The sequence below is a fragment of the Emys orbicularis genome, chromosome 14 (genome assembly GCF_028017835.1).
Source record: "Emys orbicularis isolate rEmyOrb1 chromosome 14, rEmyOrb1.hap1, whole genome shotgun sequence".
In the NCBI taxonomy this organism is placed as follows: Eukaryota; Metazoa; Chordata; order Testudines; family Emydidae; genus Emys; species Emys orbicularis.
In genome coordinates, this window is record NC_088696.1 from 44,300,393 (window position 1) to 44,315,275 (window position 14,883).

A 14,883-nucleotide genomic window follows, 5' to 3' on the forward strand; every position below is an offset into this window, starting at 1 on the left:
GGTGTGAGCAGCAAAGCAGGAGTTCAGGAAACCCCCTCCCCACCCCACCCCACTGGAGATCTCAGCCTGGGCTGTGGGGAGGGGGCCCATCAATAGGGGCTCAGCCTGCGCCTCACTTGATATCTGGAAAAAACTCTGCTCAAAAAGCCCGAAGGGCTGGACTAGCAGGGGGCTGTGGGTGGAGCTGGAGGGTCACTGTCAGAGCTGTGTGTGTGAGGGGAGCCGGGATTCAGGGGCAGCGGCAGCGTTATCTGTGTGGGGAGCCCCGGAGCGGAATAGCAGGGGGGCTGCGGGTCAGGATTGAGCTGTAGTGTGGGGGAGCTAAGGGCTCAGACAGCAGGGGGAAGGGGGAAGGAGAAATAACTGTTTCTGCACTTGCATTGAGCTCCTCTTCCCTGCCAAGCCAGAGCAGTTTGTGGGCTGCTGGCCCTGGTGTTTGTCTCCTCGGCAGGGCACTGTTGTTTCAGGTGAACGCCTGTCGCCATCTCTGGGCCCGCGTGGGCTGCTAGCTTAGGCGGTTTCATTTCGCTCCACTTGCTCTCTGGCTGAATCTCGGCTGAGGGGCAGGAAGCGGCAGCTTGAGGGAGGAGGGGGTGCAAAGCAGCGGCACTACCGGTTGGTAAGTAACCTCATCGCTTCCTCTGAGCAGGGCCAGTTTCGTTCTGACTGCAGGCTGGGCTGAAAGATGCTGCTCTGGTAGCCCGTGCTGCTACCTTGGCCAGTCTGCCAGGAGCTCCAGAGATGGCTCTTTCCCCGGGAGGGATCCCATGCCACCTGCAAGGTAAGCAGCATCCTTTTCAGAGCTTGCCAGAGCCACTGAGGCCATGTGGAAGGTGGTGAGGCCTGGCTTGCTCCCTGCGTGCTCTCTGCATGCTTTGTCACGGGGGCCAACTGCACAGGATGGGAGCTGGGTCTTTGTTTCTTCATTTCTCCAGATGTTGTAAAGGGGAGAGCAAGGGGCTGGGACTCAGGACTCCTGGGTTCTCTCCTGGCTCTGATGCCGACGTACTGAGTGAGCTTGGGAAAGTCGCTAGGACCAAAATGTCCATTAATGTAGGGTGCCCAGCTTGGGCCATGCTCTTCAGAGGAGCTGACGATCCTATTGTTGCTACCATGATTTACGGGTGTTCAGCCCCTCTGCAAACCGGGCTCTGAGTCCCAGCAGAGTCCTCGCAATCCACCCCCAAAGTGGCCGCTTTGGAGAACTTGGCCTTACCAGCATTTGGCTGAGCACAGGAGGGTCTGTCTGTAATGCGATAACTTTTGAACACCTCATCTGATCCAGGCCAAAGTTTCAGGGAATCTTCTCGGCGTCTGTGGGCAGAGCCCAACTGGTCCTCACCAAAATCAGAAGAATGGAAGGGGAAAACTGGGCATCACAGGGTGGCTGGCCCCTTTAGATGAGCCAGGCCCAGTGCCCCTGTGCCATGCAGCTGCTCCCAGTTTGGCCGTCTGAGGGAACGGGGCAGCACCTGGGGCTGTGAAGGATCAGGGAAGATCGCAGAGAGAGGTGGTCCCTGGCGGAAGCTGTAGCAGGTTCGGGGGGAAGGGAGGAAAATCAGCAAGAGGAGTTTGCCGGCTGACCGTCCGAAGCTGGAAAGCCAGGGCTGAAGGCCAGGGAGCAGCAATGGGAGCTGCCTGTGAGGGCTGGCGAGGGCAGAGAGCCAGGGGAACAATGTCAGGGCCACCGGTGGCTTGTCTGAGATGAGGCTTATGGACTGGGGGGTGAGGGGTGCCCCCCTGGTGGGAACAGGGAACTGTTCACAAGGGGCACATGGAGCCCCTGGCATCTGGGTAGCAGACCCTGCTGCTGCTGCCCCCTGGGTAATTGGGTGCAGATCAAAGGGTTAGTTGATGGCAGCCATTAGCACCTTCCTGGTAAGTTACAGACTCCCAGCTCCTGTTCACCTTAAAAAGACAGACACTCTAATCTGCCTGGCAGACAGAAAAGAATTCTGAATGGTGAGGAGGGTGACAGAACCCTGAGCGGTGGGGAAGGGGGATTGGGGAGACACACAGAGCCCTTTGTATGCAGGGGGGAGAATGGGGGACAGGCCTTGGGGAACACAGCGCCTGGCATGGGGGAAAGGTGGAATGGGGACACACCCAGCCCCGGGCATGGGGGGGCATAGAGGGCATGTGGTGGAGGGGATATAGGGGGAGAATAGGGCAGCGTGGTATGGGGGAGGGGGAAAGGAGGGCACACACAGAGCCCCTGGCAGGAGGGCTCTGTGCAGTGTGCTCGGCTAACAGAAGCTACAAAGCACCCCCCCACACACACACCCGGGGTTTTGGAGTTGCACAGACAAAGGCCAAGGTCGCAGACATTCATGCCACTGCAGTAGCCAGAGGAGCCATAGCTTAGACCAGCAGAGACATGTTCTCCCCCAGAAGCAAGGAGCTTGAACTCCACATCCCCACAGCCACCAAGCCACGTACCTAAAACCAGCCAGCCAGACCAGAACAAAACACTTTGTGAAGAGAGCCAGGTCTGATGTCCGCTCCTGCCACTGGAGGAGCTGGCTGTGTAACCCACGAGGCAGGGGTGCAATGGGTCCCCCTCTGGGCTGGGTCCACGGAGGATGTGTCTGTCGAGCCCCCAGGTGGGGAGCCTGGCTCTCTAGCTCAGCCCGTGGATGTGGGTGGAGGCTCCTGGTTCAATCTCTGGTGTTGGCCAAGATGGCGGCTGTCATAGCTGCAGCCCTTCCAAGTTTTCCTGGCGAAGAGAAATCAGCCAGGATGAAATCCCTCTCCACCGCTTCATGTGACAGGCCTTGGCGAGCTACACTGCCTTCTGGTGGGAGCGGGAGAAGAGGACTGCACACTGTTTGTTGACAGTTAAATTACAGACCTATAAACCAGCTACATCGTGTAACTCTGGCCTGTCAACCAGCTGTCTTATTTGTGGTGTGTGACAAGCTCAGGCTGAGTCAGCAATCTGTGCATAGAATCATAGAATATCAGGGTTGGAAGGGACCTCAGGAGGTCATCTAGTCCAACCCCCTGCTCAAAGCAGGACCAATCCCCAGACAGATTTTTACCCCATTCCCAAAATGGCCCCCTCAAGGATTGAACTCACAATCCTGGGTTTAGCAGGCCAATGCTCAAACCATTGAACTATCCCTCCCACTTTGCAAGCATCCCCGTGTGGGCCAGTCCAGGACTGGATGATCAAACAATTAGCAAGGTGATTCAGCTCGTCAGCTGAGGACAGTTAAGAGAGAGCGGGGAAGGCTGGAAGGAGGGTCCAGAGAAGCCCAGGGTCTCAGAGAGGTGAGATCTCTTCTCCCCAGACCCCCACGTCTGGGGAGAAGCTAATTCAGACACTGTGGTAATAGCAGGGTCACGGTGATCAATCAAGTTTCATGTGAGTGCAGCCAATCGGTTTCAGGAAGATGTGTCTACGCAGGAACATTTTCTGTTTGTGATGTAAGCCAAGGTCTGACCAGACGGACAGCTCAAAACTCTGCACCTCCAATGTCTCTTCCGGTAGATGTAGTGACCTCCCTTTGGGATTGTCTCAGCACCTGAAGTTGCCAAAGCATCTTGTCCCCGATCTTTGTGTATCTGGATGGAATGGACGTAATTGTTGAGGATTTAGCAATTTGGGGCAAAAATGATCAGGCATCACAATGAGAGACTGTGTAGTGATCTGCAGGGACAAAGAAAAGGGCTTCACACTGGACAGGAGCAAACTCCAGGTTGGTCTGAGCAAGATTCCTTACAAAGGACATACAGGGGTGAAGGAGTTTGACTGGATACAAGAAAGGTGGAAGCAATTTCACAAATAGCCCCCAGACAAGGAGGCCTCAAAGACCCCAGGAGAGTCAGGGGTCCTCAGGCAACATATCTAAGCAAATGCATCCCTGCCGTGTTACAATGACACTATCCAAAATGGCACTAGGGTGACCAGCAAGGGAAAAGCTTTTGGGAGTGAAAGAAAAATCCTCACAGAGGCACATTTATGGCAAGAGTCTGAGATGAAGAGTGAGCCTGAGGGGCTGTCTACCCAGGGCGTTAGCTCCTGGCAAGCCAGGGAGTGACTACAGAGCAGCAGCTTGCTGTGTGGACACTGTTACAATGCACTAACTGTTCTGTAGTGCATGTGGACACACAGCAATGGCCATGTGGGACGTTACTCCATGACAAGCTATTGCTCTGTAGATCTTTACTAGGGCTTGCCATACGCTAATGTCCTGTGTAGACAAGTCCTGAGATCTCCACGCGTTTGAAAACAAGAAGTGGGCGTGTGATCAGAAATCCTTGAGGGTCAGTGCTGGAAGGCTATTAATAGATGTCCAAGAAGAGGCAGAATGATCTTCTCGTGTGTCCTGGGTCAGACCATCTCCCCAGACCCTATTCTGGACATCTCCACTGGTGTATCATCAGCAGGCTGCACACATTTTTTTTTTTTTTTTTTTTTAAATGGAGATATCCTGTCTCCTAGAACTGGAAGGGACCTTGAAAGGTCATTGAGTCCAGCCCCCTGCCTTCACTAGCAGGACCAAGTACTGATTTTGCTCCAGATCTCTAAGTGGCCCCCTCAAGGATTGAACTCACAGCCCTGGGCTTAACAGGCCAATGCTCAAACCACTGAGCTATCCCTCCCTCCATTTTTTGTGGTGGTTATTTTTGGCTTTGGAGGGTAAGATGTAACCATAGTCACTGCTATCAATGGATACCAGCCGCTGCCATGTGACAAGGGAATTAATGTATTTTCATGCCATGTGACTGGCAGCAGGACATGAAGAAAGGGTTGAGATTGATACAATGGTTTAGGGGATTGAGATCCATTAAAATCAGTGTGTCTAAGTCCCCTAGACTGCTTTGAAAATCTCACTCCAGTCTCTCTTACCAGCACCCCAGGTGTTATCCTCCTGTTTCCCCCTTCATGAGCCACCTGTAGTGGGGCATGGGGAATTCAGCTGCTGGCCAGACTGCTGAGAATGAAAAGCAGGGGTTAGCTGGTGCTGGCTGCGATGTGGACGGCATCTCACAGGGTGCTTTGGGGAGACCCCAATTTCTTTCACATGGGCCACTGATCAGCCTCCCCATCTCTGCCAGCTTGTTTGATTGGGTGTTGTCTTTTCAGACAGCATCACCGCCTTGCTGGGGTCAAAGGAAATCATCCTGGTGAAGCCTGTCCAGCTGCAGGTCAAATCCAAGTATGAAGACGACATCTTGGTACGTTCTGGTAACTCAGGAATTTCATCCCATTGTTCTGGGTCTGAGCCTAGAATTCCCAGGCTTGGGTCTGTGACGTGCTGGACGTGCAGATGGGCAGCAGCTCGGCAGGTTAATTACGTGCCCACAGATTTGTTCTGATGTCATGTACCACTCGTAAATTTTACCCTCTAAGGTAAAAATGTCCAAGCAGGGGGTTAGAATGGAAACACTTATGCGCCCTGAACTCCTGCTCCAGTGTTCGTAGGGTGTATAAATGCACAGCACTTACCCTCTCGATAATCACAGCCGTGACTCTGATTCCCCCCTGTGCAGGTTTTAACCCCCTGGAGGGCGTATGTGCTGCAGGTGCTGCTCCCGGGCAGGGTAAGTGCCTTCTCCGTGCGGGACCCAAGTTTGGGGGCTGACGTGAGCTGCACTTTTCCCAGGGGCATTAAGCTTTTCATGTACCTGGCATACAACCTTTAAAAGCAAAATGGATGGAAGGAGATCTCTAGTGTGGGGGAGGGTGGGGCCATGGGGGAAGGGGGGAAGACAGGTAACCTCTTCCAAAGCTAGGAAACTGCCCAGGTACTAATTTTCCAAGCTACAGCCCAGCCAGCATTCAATCCCACAGGCCGAGTGTGGTGAGAAGGCACCTGGAACATGCAGTCAGTGTCTAGTCCAAACTCCCTCCCCCCGGGGCTGAGCTTTGTTAGGAGTAACACAACATCAGCCTTGGTCTAAGCTGGGCTGTTCCTAGCAATTCCCTGCAGAACCCTTTCTGTCTCAGACCCAGGTCCCTGTGCTGAGTCCCTCGCCCCTCCCAGCGCCCGGCTGAATGGCCACGTGGAGCCCCGCTCTGGCGCGTTAGGCAGGGCTCTTGCCACTGGTGCTGGGGAGGGTGGGAGGGTCAGTAGCACCACAGGTATATTACGCAAACTTGCTGTAGCTTAACTTGCTGTTTCCTCTCCCCACCCACTCCCCTCTTTGTGTTGTCCACCTGCCCCCTGGGCCTTCGGCAGGACTCTTTGGACTCTCCTCTTCGCTCCTTTCCCCTCCGGCATTTTCTCTCCTCCATCGCAGGCTCTTCCCTGGCCCTTGTAGCCCTTGCTCAGGGTGGCACACATCCCTTCTCTGGGCTGAGCAGAGTCCAAGGCCAGAAGGGACCACTGTGATCATCTGGTCTGACCTGCTGGACAGCCCAGGCCAGAGACCTGCCCACAATAATCCCCAGCGCAGAGCGTTCAGAGAAACATCCCATCTTGGTCCGCCATGGCCCTTGAAGAGTTGTCGCCATGGTTAATTACCCTTCCTGTTATGCATTTACACCTTCCTTCCAGTCTGAATTTGTCTGGCTTCCATCCCGTGGCTCCTATGAGACCTGTCTCTGCTAGATAGAAAAGCCCGTTATAAGCTAAACAGGGTTATGTCGCCTGTGATGTATGATCCCTAGGGAGACAGTCCCCGGTCCCTAGGCCAACTAGCGAGTGTTCTTATTTAGCTCCTGTCCATGCTGCCAGCCTTGGGTTCCAATCCTGGGCCTGTGTTGGGGATCGCCGCTCCCCCTCGTTGCTCTGTCTCCTTGTGGCTAGAGTGCCAGAGCCTCTCACCCTCTAGCAGTGGATGAGAGCGAACGGGTGCCAATGTGAATTTGCTGTCACCCTTCAAAGGCACGGGCATTAACAGCCCCATTACAGAGTCTCAGAAATGTGGGGCTGGAAGTGAAACCTAGACCAGACCAGCCCCGATAGGGGTTTGTCCAGCCTGTTCTCAAAACCATCTAGTGACGGAGATTCCACAACCTTCCTTGGAAGCCTGTTCCAGAGCTAAACTACCCTTAGACTTGCACAGTTTTTCCTAATATCTGATCTACATCTTCCTTGCTGCAGATTAAGCCTACTGCATCTTGTCAGTGGCCACAGAGAACAGTTGATCACCAGGCTCTTTATAACAGCCCTGAACATAGCTGATGACTGTTCTCAGATCCCCGGGCCTCAGTTGTCTCTTCCCAGAACTAAACATGCCCTGTTTTTTTAACCTTTCCTCACAGGTCAGGTTTTCTATTTTTGGGGGGTCATTTTTGTTGCTCTCTTCTGGACTCTCCAATTTGTCCACATCGTTCTAAGGTGCGGTGCCCAGAACTGGACACAGGACTCCAGCTGGACCTCACCCGCGCCGCGTAGCGCGGGACAGTTACCGCCCGTGTCTCATACAACACTGCTGTTAATACAGCCCAGCATGACATCTGCCTCTTTCGCAGCTGCAGTGCACCGCTGGCTCATATTCCATTTGTGAGCCACTACAACCCCCAGATCCTTCTGCAGTACGGCCCCCCAGCCAGTCCTCCCCAGTTGGTAGTTGTGCCTTTGATTTGCCCTTGTCTGTCTTGCATTTCAGCTGACTGATTTCACACCAATTCTCCAGCTTGTCAAGGTCCTTTTGAATTCGAATCCTGTCCTCCAGAGTGCGTGTAACCCCTCCCAGCTTGGTGTCATCTGCTCATGTGAAAAGCTTATTCTCCACTCTGCTACCCAAGTCATTAATGCAAATACTGACTAGTACCAGCCCCCAGCCCAGCCCCGGGAGACCCCACTAGAGACGTTATGAGTGGTCACGGGAAGCTGGTAGCAAGAGTTATTGTGTCAAAGGGCTTTGGCCTGGGCCTGTTGAAGTCACTGGGAGCTTCGCACAAGCCCGTTACCTGTGTAGCCAGGCAGGCTTCTCATAAAAGCCCCCAAGGGCTGAGCCTTGCCCAGGAGCACGGGTGACATCGCTGATCTTGCAATGCATTGTGGGCTGGAAAAATTTCACCCTCATTGCTCAGCTGGGCCAAACCCACACTCAAGCCTGCTCCTGGCCCCCCGGGAACACCCTTCATCCCTCGCCCCTTCCCAGAACCAGCATCCCCCCTCGTCCCTCCCATAAACTCCAGCCCCTTGCAGATCCCAGGACTTTGCGTAGAGCTGACTGCTCCAGGACTTGCCTGGCATTCCTGAGCTCTGCTGCGTCAGTCCCGAGGGCAAGTTCCCAGTAGGAAAGTCCAAGGATTTAGACCCCGGCCTCGCCCTTTCAGCCGCACTAGCACAATAAGTGTTTCCCAGTGAAAGCTCCATTGAGCCCCCAGCATCCTTCCAGCTAAAAGGGAGGAGCGGGGCAGCAGGGGAAGCTGCTCTAGGCCTCACATGGAGTTGGTCACTCTCCTTGTCAGCCTGACAAATGCTAACAGTCAGGCAGTGAGCAACTCGGCAAAGTTAGCTGTCTGTCAAGCGAAATAGCCCAAGGAGGAAGTGCCTGTGGAGCTGCAGCTGGGTATAAACAAGGGGGCCCTGGCCAGGTGGTGCATCTGTGAGCACTCAGGGTAAACTCGTATGTGCATGGGGCGTGCAAACACGACCCCCTGTGTCCACATGGACGGGAGCTGGGGCCAGGTGCCTGGAGCACAACGCACACACAGAGGCCCGGGGAGCGTTGTGTGCGGGGAGGGGCTGAAGAAGGGTTTGTCTCGAGTTTCTTTTTTAAACTTTCCAGTTTCCCACACTCCCACTGAAATCTCCATTGCCTTCCCCCGCAGAGGAAGCGTAGCAGGGAGCACAATGGAAAGCAAATCGCTGCAGCCTGCGCGATAGCTCTGAGCGGTGTGAACCACCCTGGTCAGCTCACTGGCCAGTGACGGGCAACGCTGTTCGCCATGTCTCCGCTATCAAAGTGTGTGTGAGGGTGGAGAGCTGCTCCTGGCTGGTGTGTGCTCTGGGGGCTCCTTTCCATCGTCTCTGGCCCTCTCGCTGTGATGGGGCACAAAGGCCGGGGGGGGGGGGGGGGTGCGCTGGCTGGCTGTGGGAGCAGAAGGGGCTCAGCATTGTTGGGGTGTCCCAGAGGGAAGGTGGGGCATGGACACTAACACCCAGGGGTGTGGTGCACCCACCATGCCCATCAGCTGCAGCTGGATTGGTGGGTGCCTCTGCATGAGAGACTGGCTCCGTGCTGTCTGGGGGAGGGGAGCGCAGGCTGGGACTTAGATGTTCAGTTTGAGGTGACTGGGAGGCTTGGGCTGGGAGAGGGGTCAGGCTGGGGTTGGGAGTCAGGGTGTGTGGGGGGGTCCAATCGGGGAAGCGGGCTGGTGCTGGGATGGATTTAGGGCTGGGGGGGAGGACAGCTCAGCCTGGGTAGCTCATGTCCCGCTGCTGGCCGGGGCAGGCCTGGGCTGGGCTCCGGCAGGTCGGGCAGCAGGGGTGCTGTGCCACACTTGGCCCCCGGCGGCCCGTGGGGGTCACAGCCCATGTTGGGGCTGGGCACGGGGCTGGCCATGGTCTGACCCTTTTTTCCTCAGGTGTGGAGCAGCTTCAGCTTCCTGGAGGTGAGAGAGATCACGATCCAGGAGCCCAGCCTGGTGAGTGCAGCCAGGGAGCCACCCCTCAGGACCCCCAGTGACAGCCCATCCACCCCTCTGTCAGGACAGCCCTCCCCCATCCACCCTATTGGGACACCCACCCCCATCGGGACAGCCCCAGGATACTCTCCTGCACCCAATCCTGTTGGAACCGCCTCCATCCATTCTTATGGGGACATCCCCAGAGACCCTGGCCTGGCAGGGACCTCCTGGGGAAGCCCCAAGCCTGGGCAGGTGGGAGGTGCTGCTGCAGAGGGGGAGCTCTGGAGCTGGCTTGGTGCCCTCCCCACGGGAGGGAGCTGAATCTGCACAGGCCAGCCCCTCCCCTGCAGTCCCAGAGCGCTGTGAGTTGAGTAGTGCCCTAGAGCCAGGGATGGGAAGGTGCAAACATCCATCCCGATAGAGCGTTCTCCCCACTGCTGCAAAAGGAGCCAGTCCCTGCCCACGAGCAGCCCTTGGAAGCCTAGCCTGCCTTCAGTGCTGGGGAGGCAGGACCCCATGGTGCCAGGTGCTGGACAAATGCAGAACACAGAGACAGCAGTGCTGGGGTGGGCTTGGGGTCTCTTGCCAACTGTGACGCCGTGGGTAGTCTCCTGCCTCTCTGTGACTCTGTTGTGGTGACATTTACTGAGCTCTAAGATCTAGGCTAAATGTTCATTCCTATTTATTGGCTGGCAAACGAAGCCCCTTACTGAAATGCTGTCCTTATATTTCCCAGTACCGTTGCCTCTAGGAGCCGGGGTACAGCCCAACTAAATCTAGAATCTCTCCAAACAGACCTGCGAGGGAGAGGGCTGGCTTTGTTTGCCTCGAGTGACGCTACTTTCCAGTGGGACTGGAAAAGCTGCAGCTCCATGTGTACCTCTGACTTCTGTAGAACAAAAGGGGTTGGTGCCTGTTGCAGGTCATGGCAGTGTCAAATGTTTGGCAGGAAAATAAGAGAGTTCACAACGTCATTATCTTTTCTCGTGTCCACAACCTCTTCTGCATTTCAGGGCCTTGGTGTGTATCAAGTGCGTCTAGATTACCCAGGCCAATACACATGTAGCTGGAGGATGTGTTCAAACCTGGTAAAACCTCTTACAGAGGAGATTATGTATCTGGCAAACCTGAACGTTGCCTGGCCTGTAAAACAGGCAACATAAGAAAACACCATTCTGAATACTTTGAATGAAGCCCTCATCAGACTGCAGCTGCTGTTAGCCAGCACAGTTTGCTATTTGTATACTTGATGTAGATGTTGCTGTGGCTAGGGCCATCCCTAGGCATACACAGCATATGCAGCTGCGTAGGGGACCATGAAAATTGGGGCACCAAATTGCCCCAAATTTCATGGTGTCCTAGGCAGCTGCGTGCTGCATACGCGGCAGCCCCAGCCCCCGTGACCAGCCCTATCCCTCGACCGGCCCCCCTTGCAAGGGGCAGGGCTGCCCCTAGGGGGGCGTGGGGCCCCAGACAACTCCCTCCGCCCTGCCTCTGACCCTTCCCCCCTGCTCCGCCCCTGGCCTGCCCCCATTCCACCTCTTCCCCCAGCGACCCCGCACTTACCGGCAGCAGCGGGAAGCGGAGCCACGCGGCCCCAGCCCGCTCTACTCCGCCACCTCCCAGCCGTGGCGCTCCGCTTCCCGCCGCCGGTGAGTGCGTGGAAAGGATCAGCCCCCGTACTCACTGGTGGCAGGAAGCGGAGCGACGCAGCCCCAGCCTGCTCCGCTTCCCTTGCCCCGGCCCCAGCCATGTTGCTTGGGTTGGGGAAAGGACCGCCCTGGCTCTCACCGGTGGCGGGAAGCGGAGTGCCGCGGCTGGGAGCTGGTGGAGTAACGCAGGCTGGGGCCGGGCTGCTCCACTTCCCACCGCTGCCGTTGAGTGCGGGGGGGATCCCTTCCCCCAAGCCTCCTCCCCCGAGTGACACGGCTGGGGCCAGGGCGAGGGAAGTGGAGCGGGCTGCTCCCGGCCCCCTGCTAATCCTCTGGGCCACTTTGGGCCTGTGGGGCCCCCAAAAGTCGCCCCCCCTCAGCTCCTGCCTCCCAGACTGGGGGGGGGGCCTGGGGCCCCACACAGCCCCCCATGGGGGGGCTGCCTAGGGCACCCAAATGGCTAGGGATGGCCCTGGCTGTGGCTGTGGATAACCATAGTTTAGAAGTTGCTGCTGTTTGTTGGGAGTTACGCAGGCAGTCCCTTCAGCAATCAGGTTATGTGTTTCACTAGAACCTTTTTTGTGGAGTGGGAAATGGAAAGTCTATTACAAGAATCACACTTATTATTAACAAAGACATTGCTAGAGAGGATTTGCAAAGGACGGTAACAGGAGTAAAAGAAGGACGGACTTGGGTGGACTGGAAATGTGTATTAGAACTAGAAGAGGTATGTTAGTCAAACACGAGTTATTGGACTCGGTCAGGAGTAAATGGGTGACATTTTGTGGCCTGTAACACAAGGGGTCAAACTAGTTGATCTAATGGTCCTGTCGGGCTTTAGAAAATGAAGAATTTACTGGACAAAATTCAGGTGCAATCTCAGAGTTCAAAGGCTCTGCACCCTCTGCTATTGGCCTATTGCCCCTGGTGACCCCCCCAGAGAAATAGCAATTGATTTGTCTTACAAAGCTATCGTGAAAATTTGCCAGGCGTAAAATACTCGTCATGCTTGCCGTGATGACATGTGAAGAACAAATATTGTAGTCGTCTGTCAGAAATGTGTGTCCTCAGAGCAGCTAGACTTTGGCAAGGCTGGCCTAGGAGAATTGTGCTTTTCCAGATTAAATGCAAAGTATTCCTTTATTTTTCATGTAGCTAATAATCATCTGAAACAGATTCGCTACAGGAAGTCTGGCTTGGGCAATTTGCTCCTGGCTTCCTGGGGTTAAATTTTCCAGGGGATTCTCCAGGCACTTCCACTGCCTTGGGGGTTTGCTCCTGTGGGTGAGGGGCTGGAGCTGCAGAGAGCAGCAAGAGGTGAATTTATTTGATTTAGTGCAGTCTTGTAAAATCCTCCTGCCCTGCGGGGCCAGTGAGTTATTTTGATGGGCCAATAAAGCATGATTAATTGTTTTCTTTATTATCGTGGCAAGGGATGGGGGCAGAGTGAGAAGATTTTTATGCCTGGATTTGTATGTTTTCATGAGAAATTTGCCAGACTGCTGTAGCATAAGGATGATTTAGTTGTTTATTTCCTGACGATACGGCTACTAGTTTATTTCTGAAAGTTTATTATGGAGACTGAGTTGAGTTCTCCACTGAAAGCCAGGATTCAGCCAGTTTGTTATGTATGAAAAATCCTTGTCAAAATTACAGCACTGGCTCGTTGAGAATGGAATTAATTTTCTCAGAATTTAGTGAATCCATTAATTAGGTCAGGAGTTAAAATGTAATCTAAAATGGATCCTTTCATAAATGTGGCACCCTGTACCTGACCTTTTTCTTTAACCCGAATGCTCTTGGTAACAGGCTAACACTGACTGCAGGTAGTGATGCCAAGAGAGGGAAAATCAAATCAGATGTGTCTTAAAATCAATTTTATCTGGAACCACAAACCAATAGTTATTGTAAGGTGTCACGGCAGGGCAGAGTTAAGGTTGTTTGGGTGCCACAATTGCACATTTCCATTCCTTATCTGGTTTGCATTTCTTTTAAGTTTAGCCTTAACTTTGGATTTCCTGGGTTTATAATACTTTGGTTTTGGCGCACGTACAGTACCTGTAACATACACCTCTACCCCGATATAACACGACCCGATATAACACGAATTCAGATATAACGTGGTAAAGCAGCACTCCGGGGGTGTGTGTGTGTGCACACTCCGGTGGATCAAATCAAGTTCAATATAACGCGGTTTCACCTATAACGCGGTAAGATTTTTTGGCTCCCGAGGACAGCGTATATCGGGGTAGAGGTGTATTCTATGCCAAATTGCTGATACGTTTTTCTCAAGCTTAGCTCTATTGAAACTTAGTCTTTGTCTGAGAATTATAAGCAATAATGCTAAGGATATTTAGCGTGGCGAGAGCTCGCCATCTTAGCGCACGGCTTCGCTCGTTTGCTCCCTTTGTGGTAGCATCTGAGGGGTTTTATTAAATGTATTCTCTGTTTGCTGCCTCAAATGTCATTTGTCTCATCTCCTCAGGTTGTCATAGATACAGATACAGCCTCTTACGCCTTCCGGCTCGTGTCACTGGACGACTTGGAGCAGGTGGTCAGCCATATCATCATGTCGCTTAAGAAGGTCTTTCCAGACTCTTTCCCCGGGTAAGGCTGTTCCTGAAACGTTTGCTTAATGGTTATAACGGGCCAGACTGCCTTGTCGCTGGCAGAGCTCTGTCGAGACCTCCTAGAGCTCCCTGACCTTATATCCTTGTCATTTTGCGTGTACAGTAACTCCTCGCTTAACGTTCCTGAAAAATGCTACTTTAAACGAAACGATGTTAAGCGAATCCAATTTCCCCATAAGAATTAATGTAAATAGGGAGGGTTAGGTTCCAGGGAATTTTTTTTCGCTAGACAAAAGACTATATTTGTATATACACATATACACAGTATAAGTTTTAAACAAACAATTTAATACTGTACACAGCAATGATGATTGTGAAGCTTGGTTGAGGTGGTGGAGTCAGAGGTGGAAGAGGGTGGGATATTTCCCAGGGAATGCCTTACTGCTAAATGATGAACTAGCACTCGGCTGAGGCATCAAGGGTTAACACATTGTTGTGCATGTAGCCTCACACTCTACAAGGCAGCATGAATGGAGGGAGGGGAGACAGCATGGCTGAGAAAGACAGAGACATACACCGCGCGTGTGTGTGTGTGTGTGTGTGTGTGTGTGTGAGAGAGAGAGAGAGAGAGAGAGAGATGTGCATTGCCCCTTTAAGTACGCTGACCGCACTGTAAGTACACTGCCCTTTTAAGTAGATCAGCAAGTTGAGACAGCAGCTGCTGCCAGCAAGCTCCGTCCGTCCTGAGCCCTGTCCTGTTCCCCCCCTGCTCTGTGGAGATGAGGTACAGGAGCGGGAGGCAGGAGTGGGGGGATGGGGACACCCTGACATTAGCACCCCTCTTCCCTCTCCCCCCACACAGCAAGCAGGATGTTTCTGGGAGCAGCACACGGCAGAGGGCAGGAGCAGCACACGGCAGTGGGGGGAGGGACAGCTGAACTGCCCGGCAATTGGTAGCCTGCTGGGCAGCTGCCGCACAGGGAACTTAGGGGAGCGGGGAGCTGATAGAGGGGCTGCCGGTCCACCCTGGTTCCAAGCCCCCACCAGCTAGCTGCAATGGGCTGCTCTTCCTGCAAGCAGTGGACAACGCGGGCAGCTGCCAAACAACGTTCTAAGGGAGCATTCC

At 54.0% G+C, this 14,883-nt stretch overlaps 1 protein-coding gene across 1 annotated transcript in view; it reads left to right on the forward strand.

The window, feature by feature from the left end:
* Window positions 1–741: 741 nt before the first annotated feature.
* LOC135888998 (capping protein, Arp2/3 and myosin-I linker protein 2-like) overlaps window positions 742–14,883 on the forward strand; it is a 77,242-nt gene continuing 63,100 nt past the window's right edge. The window contains exons 1-5 of the mRNA XM_065416811.1: window positions 742–781; window positions 5,093–5,184; window positions 5,500–5,550; window positions 9,494–9,553; window positions 13,673–13,794. Coding sequence (XP_065272883.1) covers window positions 742–781; window positions 5,093–5,184; window positions 5,500–5,550; window positions 9,494–9,553; window positions 13,673–13,794 — 365 coding nt within the window. The remainder of the gene's footprint in view (window positions 782–5,092; window positions 5,185–5,499; window positions 5,551–9,493; window positions 9,554–13,672; window positions 13,795–14,883) is intronic.